Below are 22,716 nucleotides of genomic sequence, written 5' to 3'. Positions count from 1 at the left end.
CGTTATCATCTGTTATTCTGTGGAATGTGTAAAGTCAATATTTTCCAGAACAGCGGCTGGAACTTGAATAATAATGTAGTTTTGCTTCACTGATCAGAATACAAACCAAACTAAGTACTGTAAAGGCACTTGATCCATTTGTTTTCAATTGCATGACCGAAATGCAAATCATTAAAGATAAGGCACCACATTGAAGATTGCATTGCACTTTTTTAAACTCATCATGTGACGGAAATATGTTGAACAATTTTAACAAATGATGATGTTAAATCTGTCACAATCTATCTTTCCAGGCGGTTATTTTTCTGTGGTTAAAATAATCCAGTCTGGACAAAAAGGGATGGAATGCCAAATGGTAAGCAGAGCTGCACTGAGTTTTGCTGGGAACACATATTCATTTTGATGAGTTGACGAGGTGGGTTAATAATTTACGGTAAAATGACCAAGTGTACGGTACTTCAATGGCTTGGTGATGAAACGCTGCCTCCACAAGGGAAAATCGAACCTGTGCTATCTTGTCGAGTGTGATTAAAGACTGACAGCGCTTTAAAGTCTAAATGGATATTTTCCAATTTATTTTTAAAAACAACCAGGTACCTCATTCCATCTTGTTCGCGAAAGTCCCAACCAAAAATTCAAATTGTCCCAATGTAAACCACAATCTTCTTCTTTTCCTTTCGGCTTTTCCTTTTCAAGGGGTCGCCACAGCAAATCAGTGTCCTCCATCTTTAGAGGTTTGATCCGCATGTTTGTTTTGGCCAAGCTTTTACGTCAGATGCCCTTCCTGACACAACCCTCTGTATTTATCCGGGCTAACAGTCATTTGAAAACTAGTTATTCAAAATTTTTTGTGCACTCTATATTTAATATAGTTGTCTAGTTAGCTATCTATTCACTATCTAGCTGGCTGGCTATCTAGCTAGGTATCTGTTGGCTATCGATTGGCTAGCTAGCTAGCTTTCTATCTATTTGAGTTACTTCCGGGTTGAGTGAACGCTGGCACGCGTCGCTACCGCTGCTCACCCACAGAAAAACTGATCCTGTGACTGTAAAGTGACCTTGAGAGTTTTGAAAGGCGCTTATACATGAAATGGATTATTATTATTATTATTATTATTATTATTATTATTATATTATTATTATTATTATTATTATTATTATTATTATTATTATTATTATTAAGACCAACTCTATCCTGAAAAAGGCCCAACAGAGAATGTACTTCCTGAGGCATGCTAAAGAAACAGCACCTGGTGCTGCAACATTTCTACACGGCTGTCATCGAATCCATCCTGTGTTCTTCCATCGCCGTTTGGTTCGGGCCGCCACAAAAATGGACAAAATCCGACTTCAACGGACAGTTAGGACGGCGGACAAAATCATTGGCACGGCCCTACCCACTCTCGAGGACTTGCACACTGCAAGAATCCAAACTAGGGCGCGGAAAATCCTACTGGACCCTCCGCACCCTGCCCACCACCTTTTCCAGCTACTCCCCTCAGGCAGGCGCTACCGATCCATGCGCACCGAATCCAGCAGACATTTAAACAGTCTTCCCCCAAGCCATTAACTCTTTAAACAGTAGCCCAAATGGAACTATATAGTGCCTCTTTGCAATTTTTTGATGATGATACTAGTGCAGTGTGTTCGACCTGAAATAAATTCCTCGTGTGTTCTACATACTTGGCAATAAAGATGATTCTGATTCTGATTATTATTAAAGTGGCCAGTGTCTTTTGCTCCAATTTTTGATTACGGCGGAGCACAAAATAAAGGCTACGAATGTAACAATAGATGGTAGAATGCTACAAACATTCACCCCATGGCACATAAGTACCCCACAACATCATCTTCCTTCAAACATTCTGATTTTGTGTTTGTCTGCCAAAAGATGTGTGACGTTATATTCAAAATCCGCATCATGGACTCCGGTGATTCGGAAATAGCCGGCCAGAAGATTCTCCTCCCAGTAGTGGTGCCAGTTACCATGTTGGTCTGGGCCGAATCCAAACACGTTGACCTAAAATATCAAGCGCAAAAATCCATACAAATTCTTCCATGATGAATCCGCATTGAATGCCGCATTCGTGTTACCTCGTCACAAATGTGGAGAGCAAACATCAAGCTGAGGAAGCCAGTGGAAGGATAATGCCCATGCCCCTCCAGCCAAGATTCAAAGACGTACTTGATAAATGCCGGGTTGTAAATCAACACCTTTGGAAAACAGATAAGGCAACAATTATTGATAGAGGAGCATCATTTCTTCCGGTTGCGGTTTTTGCTTTAGTGGAATTGCAAATCCAGTGATACCTCGGCTTACGAACGCTTTAGCTAATGAACTTTTCCCCTTACAAACGTTAACTTCGCGAGAATATAATCTTGGCATACAAACTATTTTTCAGGAAACACACGGAGCGCCGCAATGAGTGATGTGTCGTTCGCGAACGAGCTGGTTCTTGGAGCAGGGTCTCAGAAGTAAACGAGGAGCTAGAAATGGCAGCCGACTTTTTTTTGTCCTCTACTCCTCAACCCCAGTCTTCCGTTAAAGCCGCATGTGATTGGTCAAGATCCGTGATAAAGGAGGGAGGGGACACACGCAGCTGTGAGGAGGAGGAGGGGTTAGAGTGCTCTCAAAGCGTGCTTGTTGGACGCTGTGAGCACATGAAACAGAAAAGGCAGACGACAGATAGCACACACAAAAAACAAAGGTGAAAAAGTGAGAAAATGGATAGAAAACAGTGACATTTGGACTCGTTTCAACTTTATTGATAGTTCAAAGGCAGAGTGTAGTCTGCAAGGTTAAAATATCAATCAGGCTTCACAAATATCCCGCACAAGCCACCTGTACAATTTGAAGAGAAAAGACAAGCAAGGGAACCAGCTATTAATGAAGTTTCTAGTGTGTCTGCCTGCACGTGTTGCTGTTGCAATATCACAACTCCCAAGATGTACAACCCAGACCTCCTTTATACACTTTATGCAAAAAGCTATCCATTCCATCAAGCCATCAACGGCCATCACAAAGGTAAATAAAACGACTTTATTATACAGTACAGTTTATGTCTTTAATTACAATACCATAGTACATTTATTATACATAAAATAAGGTATAATTTGTGTAGTTTTAAGGCTTATTTAGTAGACGATTATGTTTTATGGGGACATGGGAATGGATTATTCTCATTTTAATGGTTTGCTATGGGAAATTAATGTTTGGAATACACGCTTTTCGCCTTACACACACTTTCTGGGAACCAATTAAGTTCGTAAGCCAAGATATCACTGTATTTTCTAATTAAAAAAACAATGAAAGGGAAATTAAATGACCTTATCCTTGTTTGCCTTAATCCTGGACTTCACAGAAATGTATGTGCTGTTAGTTTGGGAAGAGACCAAAACAAAGAGCAGGTTAGTGTGTTTTGTCATTACCCGGAAAAAAAAGCCATCAATTACCGGATTTTCCGGCGTATTAGGTGCACCGAAGTACTGTATAAAGCGCACCCCCAACGAATGGTGTATGTTCATTTTTTTTCCCATATATAAACTATAGTTGGTGTACATTCCCAAAATCTCAACTTGCTCAACTTCAGAACAGCCATCTTGAGATGGAGAGTGGGTTTTAAACAACCCCCCACCCACGCGCACACACACACACACACACACACACACACACACACACACACACACACACACACACACACACACACACACACACACACACACACACACACACACACACACACACCATTCCACCTGCTCCGGTGCAGTCTTTTGGCTTGTAAAATGACATTTAATGATGCACAATGATTACTTGGGCAGCAACTGCACTTTCATGAGGCACATTTGTCTGGGTTTACCTCTGCTGCCAAGTTATAGACAGAAGTCTACATTTATCTAGTTTTTTTTTTTTTTTTTTTGGGGGGGGTGTTACTATCACAAAGGCTCAGTCATTAAACCACCGACCATCGAGGATTTATCAAGCGGGGCATGAATTTCTTGAAGGATTACTCTTGTTTTCAATGTCATAAATGCCAATAGTTTATATTTTAAAGTTGTTCCACCTCTAATGACTGTTTTAGGCCCGCCAAAATAATAATAATAATAATAATAATAATAATAATAATAATAACAACAATAATAATAATAATAATGTTATTATATTAATAATAATATTAATAATAACACATTTCATTTGTTTTAACAGAACAGAAAAATGAAACATTGCTAGAGGCCATGGGCAGCGCTTTATCGGCACCCAAGCATGAAAAAACAAAACCTGAACAAATTCAGGAATGGCGCTCTACGTCACATTTTCAATTCCCGACTAAATTCATGAATGGGAGTGAATGAGTTAATACTAAAATATTGACGAGTGTAGATTGAATAGTTGCGCATACTGGTTAATGGTGCCTGTGGTCAAGGCGCTGATGATCCACTGAAGATCCAAAGTCTTGAAGGGGATGAACACCAGACTGGTGGCATTGTCCAGATCTATGGAACTTTCTGGATACATGAAGTGATGTGTCGTCCTGGCGCCCACGTCTTTTTGGAACCCAGTCGTGGGAGCTGTGTTCATTCTGGAGTAAGAAAAATAAAATAAAAAAAATGTGTGACTTGCCACATGAAAACAGTGTTCTTGGAAATGTCGAGAAGAATGAAAGCGCTGAAATAAAAGCACAAGGAGTCCCATTCTGGTGATTTCTGGCCTCCCAAAGAGCAATTTAAAGCAATCTGATGTCCATTTTCAGCGCAACCACTGACGCTGGGCTCCCTAACAATGCTCTCTGCTGCAGTAGAGGAAGGCAGCCTGATGCCGTTGGAGACAAATCATTAATAATAACCCATTTCATTTCTAAGCGCCTTTCAAAACTCTCAAGATTACTTTACAGTCACAGGATAAGTTTTTTCTGTGGTTGAGCAGCGGCAGCCACATGCGCCTGCATTCACTCAACCCGGAAGTAACTCAAATAGATAGATAGAAAGCTAGCTAGCTAGTGAATGAGAGCTATTAGCTAGCGAATAGATTGATAATAGCTAGCAAATAAATAGCTAATAGCTAGCGAATAGATAGCTAATACATAGCGAATAGATAGCTAATACCCAGAGAATAGATAGCTAATGCCTAGAGAATAGATAGCTAATACCTAGCAAATAGATAGCTAATACCTAGCGAATAGATAGCTAGAATAGATAGCTAATACCCAGAGAATAGATAGCTAATACCTAGAGAATAGATAGCTAATACCTAGCGAATAGATAGCTAATACCTAGCGAATGGATAGCGAGGATGAATTATCGACAAATACGACCTGTCTTGTCTGCTGATGTCTCGGCAATATCATTTATGCACATTATTCAGCCTGCTAAAATTATCCACCAAAAACTGTCAGGCTCTAACAAGCCTCCTTTGGAAAAAAAACCGACAATTTTCCATTTAACAGCGGGCCGATAAAAAAAAAGCCAAGTCGAATGAACGTCAACGTAACAAATCATTTGTGTCCCTTGAACACAATTTCTCCTACGAGAATAAAATCACAATATATAGTTGAGGCTCCATCACTTGAAACGCCGAGCATTGTTTCATGTCTGGAGTTAATTAACACTTATTTAGATGGTGGGAAACAAAAGGGGCTATTTTTATCTTGGTTCACGACGGGTAGGGCATCGGTTGTCACACCGGTACAGGATTGCGGGTATTTCGACTCACACTTTTCCAGTTGAAAAAGTTCAATCATAATAACAATGAAAAAGAGAAATGAATTCTATTAAATCATCCACTGGTCTTATTCCGCTGACCTGGGAATAATACGTTAGAATTAACATTGGAATTAAATATGAGTGCATTGTATCATTTATGTATGTATTTATTTATTTATCCATGCATGTATTTATTTAGTTAGTTATTTTTATGTATGCACCTATTTATTTATTTATTTTAAATGCATGTATTCATTTAAAATGTATTTATTTATTTATTGGTGTATTAATTTAATCATTTATCCATTTATTTATTTAGCTACTGATGTATTTATTTGTATGTATGTATGTATGTATGTATGTATGTATGTATGTCTGTATGTATGTATGTATGTATGTATGTATGTATGTTATGTATGTACGTATGTATGTATGCATGCATTTATTTTAGGTGCATGCAGTTATTTTAAATGTATGTATTTGTTTTAAATGTATTTATTCATTTACCTATTTATTTATTTGTTTATCTATTCATGTATGTATTTATTTATTTTTGGATGTATTCATTTATTTTAAATGTATTTATTAACTTATGTATTTATTAACTTATTTATTTATCTATTCATCCATTTATTTAGCTACCTATGTATTCATTCATTCGTTTGTTTATTTTTAAGCCCACTAAACGTCCACAAATCATTTTGATCGTGTGTTTTTGTGACTATCTAAATGGATGTAAGTAACAGTGACATATTTATGTTCCCAGTAAATGTGTCACAATATCCTCAAGCTTGAGGTGCACTGTGAGCTCACGCAGCATGTAGAAAGCGCGTAACACTTGAAAGGTCAGCGGTATGTATTTCACGCCCGTCTCATTTCACACGCCGACTACCGCCGTTGCCGCTCCTCCCTCTTCTTAAGGTTAAGTTCTCAAAATGCTTTAACGTGCTTCCGGCTGACTGATCCCGGAGAGGAGCGTTTTTATTCGTTGCATCAAGACGCAAAAACGATTTTGGGGTTTTATTGAAAAGTTCATCGTAAAGGATCTGCACTTTTGCGTTTGTATATTTATAACGTTGACATAAAAAAATAGCGATTATGCAGGACAGTTAACTCATTCACTGCTAGACGATGTGCAAAAATGTGTCCACTCCAGTGCCAGGGTTTTTGTCATAAACATTCAATTCAGCATAAAAAGCCTTAGACTACCTTCTTTCATCAGAAAAAAAAGAGTTAATTCCTAAGTTATATGGGTCTGCAGTTTTCTAAGCTTGGAATGTGAGCGGATGTACTAAATACAATACAATACATATTGATTTATATAACGCTTTAACAGCTTAAGCTGTGACAAAGTGCTAAAATACACAAAAGGTAAATGCTGCCCCCTTGTGGAAGGGAAAACATTTGCAGAGGTCTGACCAACACTTTATTCAGACACCCCTGCAAGAAAAACCAAAACCCGAAGAAATTTGGGAATGGCGATCCACGTGATGCTTTTCAATTCCTGATTAAATTCGGAAATGGTAGCGAATGAGTTAATGGGTCAAGGGTCAAAGGTTCCATTCTAATTTACCATTGTAGCATTTTCAGTCTTGCTTTTCCGTAATGGCGGCTTTTAAAGGCAATTTCAAAACAACAAACATATTGAAGGCGCCAAAACCATTTCTTATGCTAGCTTCAAAATGTATCTTAATGAGGCTGTTTGCACCGACTTCTATGAGGCTCTGCAATTTAAGCTTTTGACGGATCCTCCATTCAGGAGGGCAAATAGGAACACAACGCTGGGCTAATGGATTAAGCACACGACGACGACCCCAAAATGATTGCTTTCTCTTTTATCTGCATTCGGGGGCAACCAAATTCATTGTTGGCGCTTTTGTTTGCTGAACTACTGTATGTCTCGCATCGTTACACAGCGTATTGTGTTGCTGCTGTGACCTTTTGGCTGAGTGCCACCCCTTCTTCTTCCCCCAACCGAGCGTGACTGCAAACATCATGCTGGGCTGAATTAAAAAAAGACCGGAGAATATATTTCCAGCGCCATGTAGCACAAGGCGCTGCGCTAATGGCCAGGATAGAGAACGTGTGTCGCGGTGGCGGTAGCGTTTAATTGAATCGGGGAGACAACGGCGTCGAGCTGTCACGGTGGCGGCTGGGCTGGATGATAAGCAGTCGTGACGCCGTGCAACAGCAGCAGCCATGTTTGGGAATAAAAGTGTTCCCAATCTTTTGTTTTACTATCCGGAGGATTTATATAGCCTCTAATAGTTTATTGGTTTGGTTTTAAATTGGCCAATGTGTATGATTAAACCTACATATTTTTTATTTTTGTAATTAATTTATTTGTATTTAGTATTATTTGTTTATATTCATGTTATGTATTCGGTATTTATTAATGTTACTAATTAATTTATTATTTTATTTATTTATTTATTATTATTATTATTTTTTTTTTATTAATCCGTATACTTATTTGTATTTACTTTTATTAATGTTATTTATTAATGTTATTTAGGTATTTACCCATATATTTATTTATTTATGTATTTAACCATTTATTTGTGTATTTATCCATTTATTTATTTATCCATGCAGACCATGTATTTATATATGTATTGATTGATTGGATTGATTCATTTATTTATCCATGTATTTATCCATGTATTTATTTATTCATTCATTCATTCATTCGAGTGTTTATTTATTTTAATGTTATTTATTGTGGTTCCAATGGTACATTTTTGCCCCTCAATTCTTTTGCTACATTTCTCACATCAGATTTCTCAAAATGCCTCTGTTCAATTTCCATATTGCTGTCTCACTTGGGTGCATTAAAAAAATGTTCTTGTTTCTTGGAAAAACCCAAGAAATATCTTGACGTTGCTGACCTTAGAATGAAATGACTGGAGTCGATCAGGTGTCCATACTGGGATCCTTTGAGGTTCCCAGAGTTGCCCACCACCGAGCAGATCCGGCAGCGGTGAGGCCCTGCGTCTGCGTAGAGAATGTCGTCGGGAATGACTTGAAAAAGCTCCTCTATCACATCGCTTAATTTTGCCGGCCGATTCTCCATCTGTAGTTCCTGGTGGAGTAAAAAAAAGGGGATGGGGCACAAACAACAGCCTCTGAGCATTTGCTTCGCTGCGGGCTAAATTGAAGTGGGAGCGATTGAACAAGGGCAAAGGAGCTTCAGGAGGCCAACGCATTACTGACACATCCTTGGGGGGGGGGGCTTTTGGACCCGTCTTCTCTGATGGCTTTCAACTGGCTGAGACAGCAGATAAAATAAATGCAGCGCCAGTGTGCGCGTTGCTATTTGTGCCGAGCGGCCTGGAAATTGAAAGGATGAGACCTTTTTACCAGGCGGCAGCTCATTGAGAGACGAGAGGAATTTATTTTCGCCAGACGTACATTAAACACTGCGTTCGAATGAAGAGACTGCTGGATGGAAATAGCTTTGAATGTCAATTTTTTTGGGTGGGTGTTGCTGTTTTAGTTGGCAACATAACCGTCTGCACCATTATTTGAGCAAATGGGATCACTAAAATGAGGCCAGGGTCATGCAAAGGTCACGCCCTTTGGCATCATGTGCCATTCAGCTATCGACATGCAACACTTTTGCCTTGTGGGGTTTTCTCTGAGAAGCATTTGCTCAAATCACTTGTGACAGGCAACCTTGTACACTTTTTTTCTCTATTTATTTATTTCTGTACCTATTTATTTATTTATTTACTGTGTATTTAGTTGTGTTTGTTCATTTATCCATTTATATATTAATTTATTTGTTTGTTTATTTATGTATTTAATTACATATTTATTTATTTATTCATTCATTTGTGTATTTATTCCCGTGCTTATTAATTTATTAATTTGTGTGTTTAGTCGTGTTTGTTCATTTATCCATGCAGCTATTAATTAATTTATTTGTCTTTTTATTTATGTATTTATTAAGTAATCATTCAGATATTTATTTATTTGGTTATGCATTTATTCATTTATTATTAATTAAATATTTAGTCACATACCTATGTATTTATTTCTGTATTTATTTATTCATTTGTCTTTAGTTAGGTGTTTGTTTATTCATCCATCCAGCTATTTATTTATTTATTTATTTGTCTGTTTATTTATTCTTGTGCCTATTTATTTATTTATGTATTTATTTATTTACATATTCATTTATGTTAAAATATGTGTTTGTTTATTTATCCATCCAGCAATTTATTTATTTATCCATCCAGGTATTTATTTACAGTAAAGTCTCGTTATATCGATATCGGATATATCGATAGTCCCGGTTATATCGATACTATTTCTATGCACGCACGGAGAAAATTACATGCAAACAGGGTCGGATATATCGATAGTCCCGGTTGTATCGATATTTTTTCAGACTCCCTTGAATATCGATATAACGAGAATTTACTGTATTTATTTATTTATTAGTGTAATTATCACTTTAACATTATTTTGTTTGTTTATTTATTTATTTTCCCCGCAGTCTCAAATTAGACACGGTCAATGCAAGATAGCAGATTCACTCAGTCGCCTTATCGATAAACGGGGTAGCTTGGTTGCATGTGTTGAATTTGGCCCTGGGAATTTATCCGGAAGTACCCCCCCCCCCCCCCCCCCCCAAAAAAAAAAAAAAAAAAAAAAAAGTCTGGTTCTTCAGTGATGAGCCGATTTTGATTGGTGGCAATGTGTCTGGCACCAAAACTTCCCAGGAACCTAAATGAAGACGAACGGGACAAAACCCGAATGGATGAAAATGGATTACCTGCCACCATTTATAGGTTTCATCCGAGAGCATGCTGTTTTTCCTGGTCATGAGCGGGTGAACGGAGCGGTCTAAGCGTTCCGTGAACCAGGGGTCATCCTCCGGGGTCATACAGCGCAGACAGGCGCACGGGGCCTTGGAGGTGGCCAACTTGTAGAAATAGCCGATAGGGTCTCGCAAAGTGTGGTTGAAAAACAACGTGGTGAACGTCACGATGCACAACAGCACCACCAAAGTCTTTAACTTCCTATATTTGGTAACCGCCATGCTGTCACTTGGTCGGGAACCTGCAGTGCGCCCAAGATAAAAATAGAATGGGAAATATGTGGACTTTCGCAAGTTCTTTGTAAAGAAGCAAATCCGTCCTCAGCTGACACGTCCTCCTCCAAGCTTCTTGATTTTCACATCTTTGCTTTGCCGAACGTCTTTTTTTTTTCTTTTCGAATCCCGCTGCTCCCCGCTTGATATCCTCCGGGCCGGCTAATGAGCAGCTCGCCCCCCCTCGCTCCCACGTTGACTCAATAAAGTCAGCGGCTGGCGGGGTCATCCGTTCATTTAATCATCTACCTAAAATGGAAACAAAAGGACATTTAGTTTTCTACTTATTTGCAGAATCGTTTTAAAGAGAGAGTATCAATTGGGAAGCAACCTTTCATCTAGAACTGCTTCATGTAACAAAGAGGGTACAGAAAGTGTTTCTACCCCGATCAAGGATGACGCTTCGTACTGATGTCACAACGTTTATTGTGAAACACTTGAACACCGTGAAAACTATAAAGAACATTGAAACAACAACATTACAATAAGTTCGACAAAACATTCAGTCAATAAGGAAATTAATAACATACCGTGTGCACCTTATTAACCGAAAGTAGATAAACGACGTAGACTTGAAACTTTCGTTGCTCTGCTTGTCTCTCTCTCGAGACTTTCGTTACTCTGCTTGTGTCTCGTTCTCTATCTAGCGGTCGCTCTCCTTGTGTCTGTCTCGAGACTTTTGTTCCGTCTGTCTCGCCGTACTCGCTTTTATCTACAACACCTGACACGGAAGCGGAAGTGACAATGACAAACATTATAAATAAAGTATGGAAGACAATTTTTAGAAAAACACACATATAAAGTTTCGCATAGAAATGTTAAACACTTTTACAGAACAAGTCCAAATAAATTATATTTTCGTTGTCATGGCAACAAATGACAAGATACCCGCCAGTTACAGAAAGTGCTTAAAGGACAACCAACGCCTCCGGACAAGTCGTGTCCATAATTTGTAAAATCACTTCAAATGACTTCTACTGAGCGTATTTTACAAAGATTCCATGGCATATAGCTCTATTTTACGTTTTAAGACTCACACTGAATATTCAGGAAGTCTTGTTTTCGAGTTGGTGACGATTCCTGACGTCATGTCACTGAAGGAACACCCCTGACCGAGAAAGCGACAATACATGCATTTTGCGATGATTTGTTTGGTCTGAAAACTTCGTGTTGATCCGTGTTGATGGCGAAATTAGAAGGAAAATACATAAATAATGCGATGGTGAATCGTTGTGTGTTGCACCAAGACTACTATTTGATATTCGCTGACACAAATTCCCAGCAGACAAATCAGCCCATTTCCAACGGAGCTTGGTCGCTATCTTGTGCATTTTCTGGGACGCTACATTGCTGTCATTGACAGCTCGAATTGATATGGGAGTACTCCTTTAATCGATTGCAAACATTTATACTTTCCTCTTCAGAACTATTAGAATCATATTCATAACTGGATGAGTAACAAGAAAGCATCTTCTCCGAATCTGAACTCTGTGATCCCATTGTTTTGTTTCTTTTCATTCATTCATTCATGTATGTATGTATGTATGTATGTATGTATGTATGTATGTATGTATGTATGTATGTATGTATGTATGTATGTATGTATTTATTTATGTATATGGCATGCAAACAAACAAAGTAAAAGAAACAAACAACCCTGCAAACGAAACATAACAAAAGCAATCAAAACCACTGGCTTTGAAAAGCTCGTGGAGCTTCTAGAAGTAAATCAGAGGTGCGTCTTAACAACTCTTTCTGCATTACTTTCTACTGTTAACATTTTGTAAACATTTGGCAACATACATTAGGTGACATAATCGCGTAAGAGACAATACTTGATCGCACAGGGAATAAGAGTTCCTGACAAATAATCATTATACAAAAAGGAAAAAGAGGAGAAAAGTAAAACAATAGAAGAGGGAAAGAGGGCCGGCGGAGTGCCAGCGGTTTTAACATTTCATTTAGTCTGCACAACATAGTGAAATTGACAAAAAGGAGAGGGCGGGGAACGCCAGATGATTCGGCAAGCACATCATGCCATATTTCATCAACAAATCATGTGTTTTGATAGCGTTTGGGTCGGCAGATGGCTGAATTGTTTTCTGATACAGTACAAAAAAATGGTGTTGGTTGTCCTTTAAGACACATGACTATGTCTTTGTGTTGTCATATTATTTGTTATGTAGGTTTTTTTGTTCTTTTGACTTCAAGACGGCGCCGCGAGAGTTGCTGCCTTTCCAGCAGCTCATGTATTTTGTTTTTCTACTTTCATTCCTTTCATCACTTTGCTGCTGTGAAATGTAAATTTCTCCACTGCGAGACTAATAAAGGCAAATGCAATCCAATCCAATCCAAACAAAATACAATCCAAGATTCTCCTCGAGGATGCACCGCAATCAAATCAACACAGGGAGTGAGTAAAACAAGGCAAAGTGATGGTGAGAACCACTCAAGATGCCCTTTTTCGTTTTAACAAGCCGCCCCTCCCCCTCCAATCCCACCCTCTATCCTTCCTCATCGGGAAGATTTGTAGCAAAGTACATCACGGGCAAGAGACAACCTCCCGTTTTTTCTTGATTAGAAATTGATCAGGTCATTGAAATGGAGGGTAGCAAAGAGGATTCAGAGACCACCGGGGCATTGCGGGCATGTCGCTTTCCCAATCAGATCTTAAAGGACAACCGACGTCTCTGGACAAGTTGTGTCCATAATTTGTAAAATGGCTTCAAATGACTTCTACTGGGCGTATTTTAATAAGATTACACAGCATATAGCTATATTTTACGGTTTAAGACTCGCTCTGAATATTCAGGAAGTCTTATTTTTGAGTTGGTGACGAGTCCGTATGTGATGTCATGAAAGGACCGCCCCCTGACCGAAAAAAGACACATTGTAGCAGTCCTTCAATCACGTCAATGTATTTTGCTGTACATGTTTGGTCTGAGAACCGTGTTGCACCCAAAAGCCGCCAGAAGAGGGCATCCAAGCTCCATATAAGGAATTTATCAGCCTGTGGAAGCGAAGGTGGCCACTGGAGGTCGCCATTTTGTGCCTCTTTTTTTTGGGAGTGAGAGATTTTCCCCCAATGTTGCCTCAAAATGGCACATATAATTCTTTAATCGATTGCAAACATGTATGCTTTCCTCTTCAGAACTATTTGAATCTTATATATATATATATATATATTCATAACTGGATGTGTAACAAGAAAGCATATTCTCCGAATCTGAAGCCATTGTTTGGATTCTCCAGCAATGCAAGACGTCTTGGCGTGACATCACGAACTGGGGGCGGGACTTTCTGAAAATGTCCAATTCGCAGCTCAATTTTTGGCAGATTTTGGACACTTTAAGTCATTTTTATTGGTGTTTTGCATTTGAATAAAAATATCATGCTGCGTGTTTTGGGTATTTTAGATGCTATAAAACGTTTTTCTGATGTCAGTTAAAAAACAAAAAAGTGACGTTGGTTGCTTAAGGTGGTCAGGGGGGGTTATTATCAGTGGGAAGGAAGACTTGGATGTGCCGCCGTTTGCTTTGTTGCTAAAGTCACAGCTGTTACAGCTGAAGAACGAGAATGCACCCCATCCCCCACCCTGAATTTTTGGTCCCATTTTCACTTCCAGGTCATTTTGTTAGTTTTTATGTGTACAGACGCTCCCCACCTTACAAACGAGATAGGTTCCGAGAGGTCGTTCGTAAGGTGAATTTGTCCGTAAATTGCTTCAGTGCTCTATTTTTCATCGAATGTATGTTGAAGTCAAACAATGAACGGGGAAGTAGAAAACACAGACGCTCTAACAGTTGGAAAGTAAATTCACACCGACTGAAGTACGACGACAAATATCCTATCCAGCAGCCATTACTTTTTGTTATGCATCGCATCCTCCTGGAGCGTCAACTGGGAAGTGGGATTTCCTCCCCGCCCACATACTCTATGCAGCCAATCGCAAGCAAGATCGGCCGGAAAACGGCGCACAATACAAACAGCATCTCCGTCCAAACATTTTTCGACAAACAAAAATGTTCGTAAGTACGGTTTATCGTAACTCGAATGTTCGTAAGCGGTGGAGAGTCTGTATTTATTGGTTGTGGCATTCGCTGTCGTGCTTGGACGCAACGCCAGATGAGCTGCGTGGGCCCAGAAAGGAAATCTATTGTCTTCCGAGATGTGGTTTTTTTTTAGCATGCCATCAGCAAAAACAAGGGAGCCACGTACAAAACACAGGAACAAAGACGAGTGTCGATAAATAAATCAGATGCATAAGTACAGCTGAGCTTTAAGGAAATGCAAGTTGACGGATTAGCTGCCAGACAGGAACAGAAGCACTGAGAGTAAATCATTTAAAGTTTTTTTGGGGTGGGGGAGGGAGGGGGGGGGGTGTTCCAGTAAAAATCAGGCTAAAAAAGTACATTTTATGCATTGCAAAATTCAAGTGATATTTTTGCATGGGACTGTTTAACTCATTCACTGCCAGATGATATGCAAAAAATGTGTCCACTCCAGTGCCAGGGTTTTTGTCATTTTCACTCGAATTCCAGGACCTACAGAATATTGAGTTTCAGGACCGCATAAACATTCAATGCAGCGTTAAAAAAAACCTTACACATTCTTCTTTCATCAGAAAAAAAAGAGTTAATTCCTAGATTATATGAGTCTGGAGTTACATGACCTTTGTGTTGTCATATTATTTGTTATTTATTTTTTTGTTTTTGTTTTTTTGACTTCAAGATGGCGTCGCGAGAGTGGATGCCTTTCCAGCAGCTCCTGTATTTTGTTTTTCTACTTCTTTCTTTCCTTTCCTCTTCCTTTCATAACTTTGCTGCTTTGAAATGTTAATTTCTCCACTGCGAGACGAATAAAGGTACATCCAATTCAAATCAATAATAATAATAATAATAACAATAATCCCACTCCCTCATTGTAGCACAGTACAAAAATCTAATGCAATGGAGTAAAACGTCCACTATCGACATACAGTATATACAGTCTAATATTTATTGGTCCACTACGCGTCTTTCTTGATGTAATGCACCGTAGATTCATTGACCATTGGTAGCTTGAATGCTGTCCAGTCGTGTCGTCTCTCGGCCAATCAGCTTTGGCCAAAGTCAGCACGAAAACAAATGAAAAAAGAAAAGCGAGTTTACAGTGCAGCATCACAAAGTCAATACGATTAATTTACAGTAAGCAAAGTGATGAAAATGTTAATTACATTAATAGTCGCCTCATTATCAGTTGTGGCCAAATGATGTTTTTTTGGTTACATCAAATGGTGAGTATAGTTTTTACTTTTTTGAATGTTGTCGTGCCGATGACCATTTTGTGTTTGAGAGCCTTTTACTGACAGAGTTGCTTGTTCTGTAGCCACAAAGGGACATAAATCTTCTTGTGCCGGTCCCAAGCCCGGATAAATACAGAGGGTTGTGTCAGGGAGGGCATCCGACGTAGAAGCTTGGCCAAAACAAACATGCGGATCAAACCTCTAAAGATGGAGGACACTGATTTGCTGTGGCGACCCCTTGAAGGGAAAAGCCGAAAGGAAAATAATAATAATAATAATAATAATAATAATAATAATAATAATATTTCATTTGTTTTAACAACAGCTGAAGCTAGAACAACCCACTAACGTGGAAAAAACAAGGTGGTTCAAAATGGATACCTGCACTGAAAAACATTTTTTTTTCCTGGGCTAGCTTGCCTTTAAAATGTCTGGAACAAGATTAGCGCTCAGGTTTGATTTTGCGAAGCATCTTGAAAATTAGAAGCCGGATGGTGGAATCAAACATGAGCTGAACCCGTCGCTGCCTGGAAAGATTGAGCTAGGACCTTTTCTCACAGTCATCTTTAATTCACCCCTCACAACAAAGCACAACGGGCGTTTGGTTTTTAATCCGACAACAGATCTACCTTCCTATCGCTGAGCTTTTAGAGCTGAACGTCTTGAATCACCTTTTAATCATGTGAACAGACTTCATTGCACTCTGAAAGACTCTTTATGCACTCGAGCAAGAAACAGCCGCCGCTTCAGCCTTTTTTTTCCTTTTTTTAATATATGTATAAAGATAAAAACCCGCCTGAAAGCCAATATGTGAGAATAAAAGTCTTCCAAGTAAAGCGCCAAAATTTAAGCTCCTGCGGATTTGCCGTTGTGATGCCATCAAATGTAAAAAAAAAAATCACATTATTCGTTGCAATAGTTTTTTTCTATCCCCCGCCCCATGACTCAGATGTCTCTCCATACTTGCACATCCTACATAGGTGGTTCAACCTGTACGTCTGCAGGTGAAGCAACACATGTAGACAGACAACACGCATAGGTTTTCTTTGTTCTTTACAGGAAACAATTCATAAGACTGGTTTACTGAGTGAGTCACTGTTTGTCCTCATGTTTGTATTCTTTGTATTTTTAGGACCATTTTAACACATTCACTGCCATTCACAAATTTATTCGGGAATTGAATGTATGACGTAGAGCGCCATTCCCGAATTAGTACGTTTTTTTGTGTTTTTCATGCTTTGGTGTCAATAAAGCACTGGCCAGACCTCTGGCAATGTTTTTTTCCCTTCCACAAGGGGCAGCATTTCCCTATTTTCCACATTAGCGCTTTGTTCCATGAAGAAAGACCATAAATAATTGTTAATTGTTAATTTTTGAACTTATATTAATCAATGGCGCTTTTTTTTCTCCTCTTGGTCCTAAAAAAATAAAATAAAAATAAAAAGAACAATAACAAGAAAAATAACAATGAAAATATAAATAAAACTAAAAATAAAATAAAATAAAATAAAATAAAATAAAATAAAATAAAATAAAATAAAATAAAATCTCATCGGCAATTGATTTTGACATTCCGGTAAATTTCTTTTATTTTATTTTTGGAGTTCTGTTTTACAATTAGGGCTTTGAATTTTGACCCCTCCTTTTATTATTATTATGATTATTATTGTTGTTACTATTATTAGTCATAGTAGTAGGACTAGTCATAGTAGTAGTAGTAGTAGTAGTAGTAGTAGTAGTAGTTCTATTGTTTTTATTTGTATTTTTGGTATACTTCCACTATTTTTTAAGTATGCAAAGAATGTCTGGGGACTTTTCTCGCCTCTGAACACGTCAACGTACAATGTAACTGACGTGGTGTGCCCACGTCAGTTACATTGTACGTTGACGTGTGTGTGTGTGTGCGTGCGCGTGTGTGTGTGCATGCGTGTGTGTGAGTGTGTGTGTGTGTGTGTGTGTGTGTGTGCGTGCGTTTGGGATTAAGACGGGAAGTATTAAATCACCTCAACGTCCTCGGGAGGAAGCGTGAGCTGTACCTCGTCTAATCGACACGGCCATAGCGTTATCTGACCACTGCAGGTTGTTCGTACTGACGACTCCCACTGGACCAGTCGGCGAAACCGTAACAAATGCCCCTCAACCCACCAACCTCTCCCAGCGCAGTTCGTTGCCTTGAAAGGTAAACGTAGGTTTTCATGCGCTCAAACAATCAATGTTAATTAAACGAAACTTTGAGCGCCTGCGTTATCTTTCAGATTTCATTAACTGATTGACTTGATTAGAACGAATGCACCCCCATGAACACAATTAGATTCCTCATTCAAGATTTCAACTGATTTAAGAGCATCGTCATGGTCAGAGTTCGAATGACCAATTGATGAAAGCAGTGGCGAGCCGTGGATTTCATCGCTAGGCCTTCGTGCTGCTAGGTCTGAATTAATCCAGGCTGAAAAAAATGTGGTGTGATTTACTACAAGTCCATTAAAGGCTACCTCGAAAAGTCTGTCTTGAAAGTGGCTTTAACAGTCAATGTCCAACCAAATCCATTTCTTCTTCCCCGTCAGCCATTGTGCGTTGACAAAACTGCTATTAAATCCGCACAATATATTTGCCTATGCAACACCCTACTGATACAGTGTGCTACCTCTGGCCAGTATGCTCTTGTCACTAGGAATGAATGACTGTCTTTGTGTTGTCATATTTGTTATTTAGTTTTTTTGTTCTTTTGACTTCAAGATGGCGCCGCCAGAGTAGCTGCCTTTCCAGCAGCTCCTGTATTATGTTTTTCTACTTATTTCCTTCCTTTCATAACTTTGCTGCTGTGAAATGTGAATTTCTCCACTGCGAGACTAATAAAGGCAAATCCGATCCAATCCAATTCAACTCAAATTTTGATTGGTTAAGTCAAGAGTTTCATCGACATTGATTTTTATGCGTCAGGGCCTGCAGAAGTGAAGTGAAGGCGTCCAGGTCGATTTCTGACCCTGGTGACAAAAGATGGCTGAAATGTGATTGGTTAAATGCGTACGAAAAAACACTCCGAGAGGACAGTAATTTCATCATCTGTGCTGTATGTCATGCATATTCGCATATTTGACAATAAAGCTTACTTTGACTTTGATCTGGAAGCAGCGCAACAAGGAAAAAGCAATGAAAGGAAGCTGAAAGACAATTTGAAATTGTTCAATAAGAATTCATGGAAAAAATATAATTAACATCAGTCTGTGATTTAGATATTTTTAGGCCAGCAGAGAAGGCTCTGCAGGCCTTGACGGTCCGCCACTGGATAAAAGGCATTTTAAAATAAGCAATTTTATATCCAGGGGTCACAAAGAGTCACAATAAGTGACGGAAACAGTCACATGGTGCAGACCCCTGACCCGATATTAGCGTCAACATCATAATGGCAACCAAAACGCCAACCAACGGGCGGGATTCTATTAAATCCCAGCAACTCGGGAACAAGTAAAAAAAGGTTCTGATTTGAATTTGACGCTAAAGGTTTGCCCAGAGGAGACGAATGGCCAGTGGAGAGAAAGCAAAACTCAATAAATGGCACTATTATCCTTTAAGCCGATTACGGGCTTGTGTCAAAGTGCTGAGTTCTAATCTGACAGGGAAAGTGGATGTGTGTGTGTATGTGTGGGGGGACTACCATACAGGTGGGGACTCCATTTCCGCATTGGGCGCAAGAGCGGAAAACCTTTTTTTTTCTCCTCCTTTTGGCAGCTGCTTTGATAAAAACGAAGGTGAGGGCCCTGTCGGTTTCATTGCGTGGCCGCTCGCGACGATGTCTTTGATAGCGACACGTGCGGCGCAAGCCTCGCTGCCAAAATGAAGCGTTTGATCAGCTCAAATGGAAACGACACACTCTTGAAACACCCTACCCCTCCCCGAGCCCCCACGTGGCCCCGCATGCCAAATGAAAGGAATACTGCTGCGAAGTCCCTTCAGGAGGCTCAAACATGACTCAGAATCGAAATTACACCAGGAGATTCTCGCCATCCGAGAACCTTACCGCCAAAAACCAGACAAACTCCCCAGAACCGGTTTGAAACCAGTTTTTTTCATTCCATCTTCCCATTGTAATGAACACGTTTCATCAGGAGTCATGTTAACATTGGAGGCGACACCGAGGAATCCAAAGATTCCCCACTTTGGGGAATGCGAACACTTCATTTGCATATTCAGAAGGTTTCCGAGGCCGAGGCCACTTTACCCTAAAAATAACCGCCATGCGGTTAATTATGCATGAAAATGCACTCCCCCAAAAAAGTGACGAGGAAAGAAGCATTTCGGGGTCGTTAAATGTAAATGGATTACTGAGGTTTGTTTATTTTTTCACACCATTTTCAACAAAAATGAAATTAACTCATTCACCACCATTCCCGAATTTATTTATTTTATTTTTTTTAGGTTAGGTGCCGATCAAGTGCTGGCCATGGCCTCTGGCAATGTTTTTCCCCTTCCATAAGGGGGCAGCATTCCCCCTTTTCCATGCTAGCTATATAAACTAATATTTATTGTATTGTATTTTGTATTGCCCCCATTTAAAGCTCAGATAATTCCAGACCCATATAAGTTAGGAATTAACATTTTTTTTCCGATGAAAGAAGAGAGTCTAAGGTTTCTTACACTGCATTGGATGTTTATGCAGTCAGAAAATTAAATATTGTGTGCATCTTAGAATTAGAGTGACAATGACAAAAACCCTGGCACTGGAGCAGACACATTTTTGCACTGGCAGTGAATGAGTAAAAATGCTCCAAAACACACATCTAGCACGAGAGTGTGTTAGAGCAGCGTGACCACAGTATTTGTACATTTTCTCTCTGCTCTTGAAAATACCCGGATGAAAATGTAGCTAGAAGGGTTTTAAAAAATAAATGAATAAAAAATCCAGTGTGATGAATAGCTTTTTCCATTTTAGCGCCGAAAAGCAATAAAAAGCTGGAAATGAGAACACGCCTGTGGACGTGTGATACGTGCGCCAAAGCCTGATATACTCGCAGGGATGATTACAGAATTAGCAAAGATGGCAATTATTCACAAACGTTTGCCGCGATGGATTCGGTTTGCGTGGCGAGCGGAGGAGAACCTTCTCGAGAGCAAACGTTTTCATTCCGATACGAGATATTCAACAAATTAAAAAAGTACAAGTGATAGGATTTGGCATGTAGCCTGACAATGCAGGAAATATGGTGACATTTCAACACGGCAAATATTACCGTATTTTCCGGTGTATAAGGCGCACTCCAAGACCTGATTTTCTTCAAAAGATTCCCTATGGAATGAAAGGAAAGAATAGGGAATGAAAGCAAAAAATCTGAAGATACAAAAAGGAGAGGAGTAGCAGTTCCTTACATTGCAGGAGTTTCTGAAAAACTACAGAGTCCTTTGGCAACACAAAATCCCTACTTATTTCAAACCGATAAACACTTGAAGGCAAAAATTAGTGCATCCAAAAGATAGGCTGCCAAATGAATAACAAAGTAATGTAGTTTATTCAATACATTGTAAGAATGAAAATTGTAAAGAGCAGTACATTGAGGAGACTCAACAAATTCTCAAAAAAGACTATCAACATCGCAGGGATAATACTAGTGGGCCTCAATCGGCAGTACACATGCACCTAAAAGCTAGCAACCACTCATTTGACGACAATGAGGTTAAAATCTTAGTAAAAGAACATTGATGGTTTGAAAGGGGAGTAAAATAAGCTATTTTCATAAAACAGCTAAATCCTTCACTAAACCGATATGGTGGTGTGAGGTTCAATCTGGATCGTTCATACAACAGAGTGTTTAGGCAACATAGGATTAGTTATGCTCATGAGGTGATACCGGTCGAAGTGGGGCAATCAGGCCAGTCGTTAGTCAGGACGATAGGAACTATCAGTGGAGCAGCTGCAGGGAGTAGTCCTCTGCTCGCCCCAACCTGAGAGCAGGGACCTGTCATAGCAGAGTCCGGCACCACCATGTCTGGACAGTAGGGATATATATATAGGGCCTAAACTACCAGTAAGACTTTAGTTTGCTGACGAAGTTTCTTGGATAAGAAGCGAAACGTCCGACACCTTCAAAGAAGTCCAGATGACGGCTGAAGAAACCTTTTCATCGATGGACCACTCCTGTACGACTGAGAGCTTACACAGACAAAGTCTTCATACAGCACAATTATGTTTCTGTTGCTGACATGAAGGTTGGTTGGTTTTAAACAAAAAATAAACTGACCATGTATAGCAGGCTATACATGGTATAATATAACTATTATTATTATTATTATTATTATTATTATTATTATTTTTTTTTTTTTTTTTATGTGGGACAGGAGATGTGATACAATCTCTGTTTGTCAATGGATGCTATAGCTGCGTGTTTGCTTTTAAAACTTGTTGTCACAGACGTGCTCATTCCACCATGACGTCTCTGAGGCACTGGTGCTTTTTATTTTGTTGTTGCGATGAGCGCCTGGCCGCGGTTAAAAGGCTTGGCAGGTGGTTTATAGCGTTGCCCGCCAATTATCGCGGCTGCCTATGGTGGAGCCGCAAGGGTGGACTATTAGTTGTATCCTTCAAACAATACGGCACATGGGAAGTCCACCAGGAGGTCTTACATATTGTAGAAGGGAGCCGTGA

The 22,716-nt window shown here is 39.4% G+C and overlaps 1 protein-coding gene across 3 annotated transcripts in view; it reads right to left on the bottom strand.

The window, feature by feature from the left end:
• Window positions 1–1,137: 1,137 nt before the first annotated feature.
• LOC148882772 (CMP-N-acetylneuraminate-beta-galactosamide-alpha-2,3-sialyltransferase 1-like) overlaps window positions 1,138–22,716 on the bottom strand; it is a 58,392-nt gene continuing 36,813 nt past the window's right edge. For 2 of the 3 annotated variants that reach the window (XM_088987038.1, XM_088987039.1), the window contains 6 exons: window positions 10,478–11,044; window positions 8,586–8,779; window positions 4,398–4,577; window positions 3,328–3,373; window positions 2,095–2,214; window positions 1,138–2,020 (listed from right to left, as the gene is read on the bottom strand). In XM_088987038.1, the coding sequence (XP_088843164.1) occupies window positions 1,847–2,020; window positions 2,095–2,214; window positions 3,328–3,373; window positions 4,398–4,577; window positions 8,586–8,779; window positions 10,478–10,744 (981 nt within the window). In that variant the 5' untranslated portion in view covers window positions 10,745–11,044 and the 3' untranslated portion in view covers window positions 1,138–1,846. Of the gene's footprint in view, window positions 2,021–2,094; window positions 2,215–3,327; window positions 3,374–4,397; window positions 4,578–8,585; window positions 8,780–10,477; window positions 11,045–21,307; window positions 21,364–22,716 lie in introns of all 3 variants that reach the window. The other variant, XM_088987040.1, reaches the window with a different exon arrangement.

The sequence above is a fragment of the Hippocampus bargibanti genome, linkage group LG20 (assembly GCF_051943395.1).
Source record: "Hippocampus bargibanti isolate YZ-2025 linkage group LG20, ASM5194339v1, whole genome shotgun sequence".
NCBI lineage: Eukaryota > Metazoa > Chordata > Actinopteri > Syngnathiformes > Syngnathidae > Hippocampus > Hippocampus bargibanti.
Note: the sequence above shows the minus strand (reverse complement) of the source record. Positions and strands in the feature narration are given on the sequence as shown.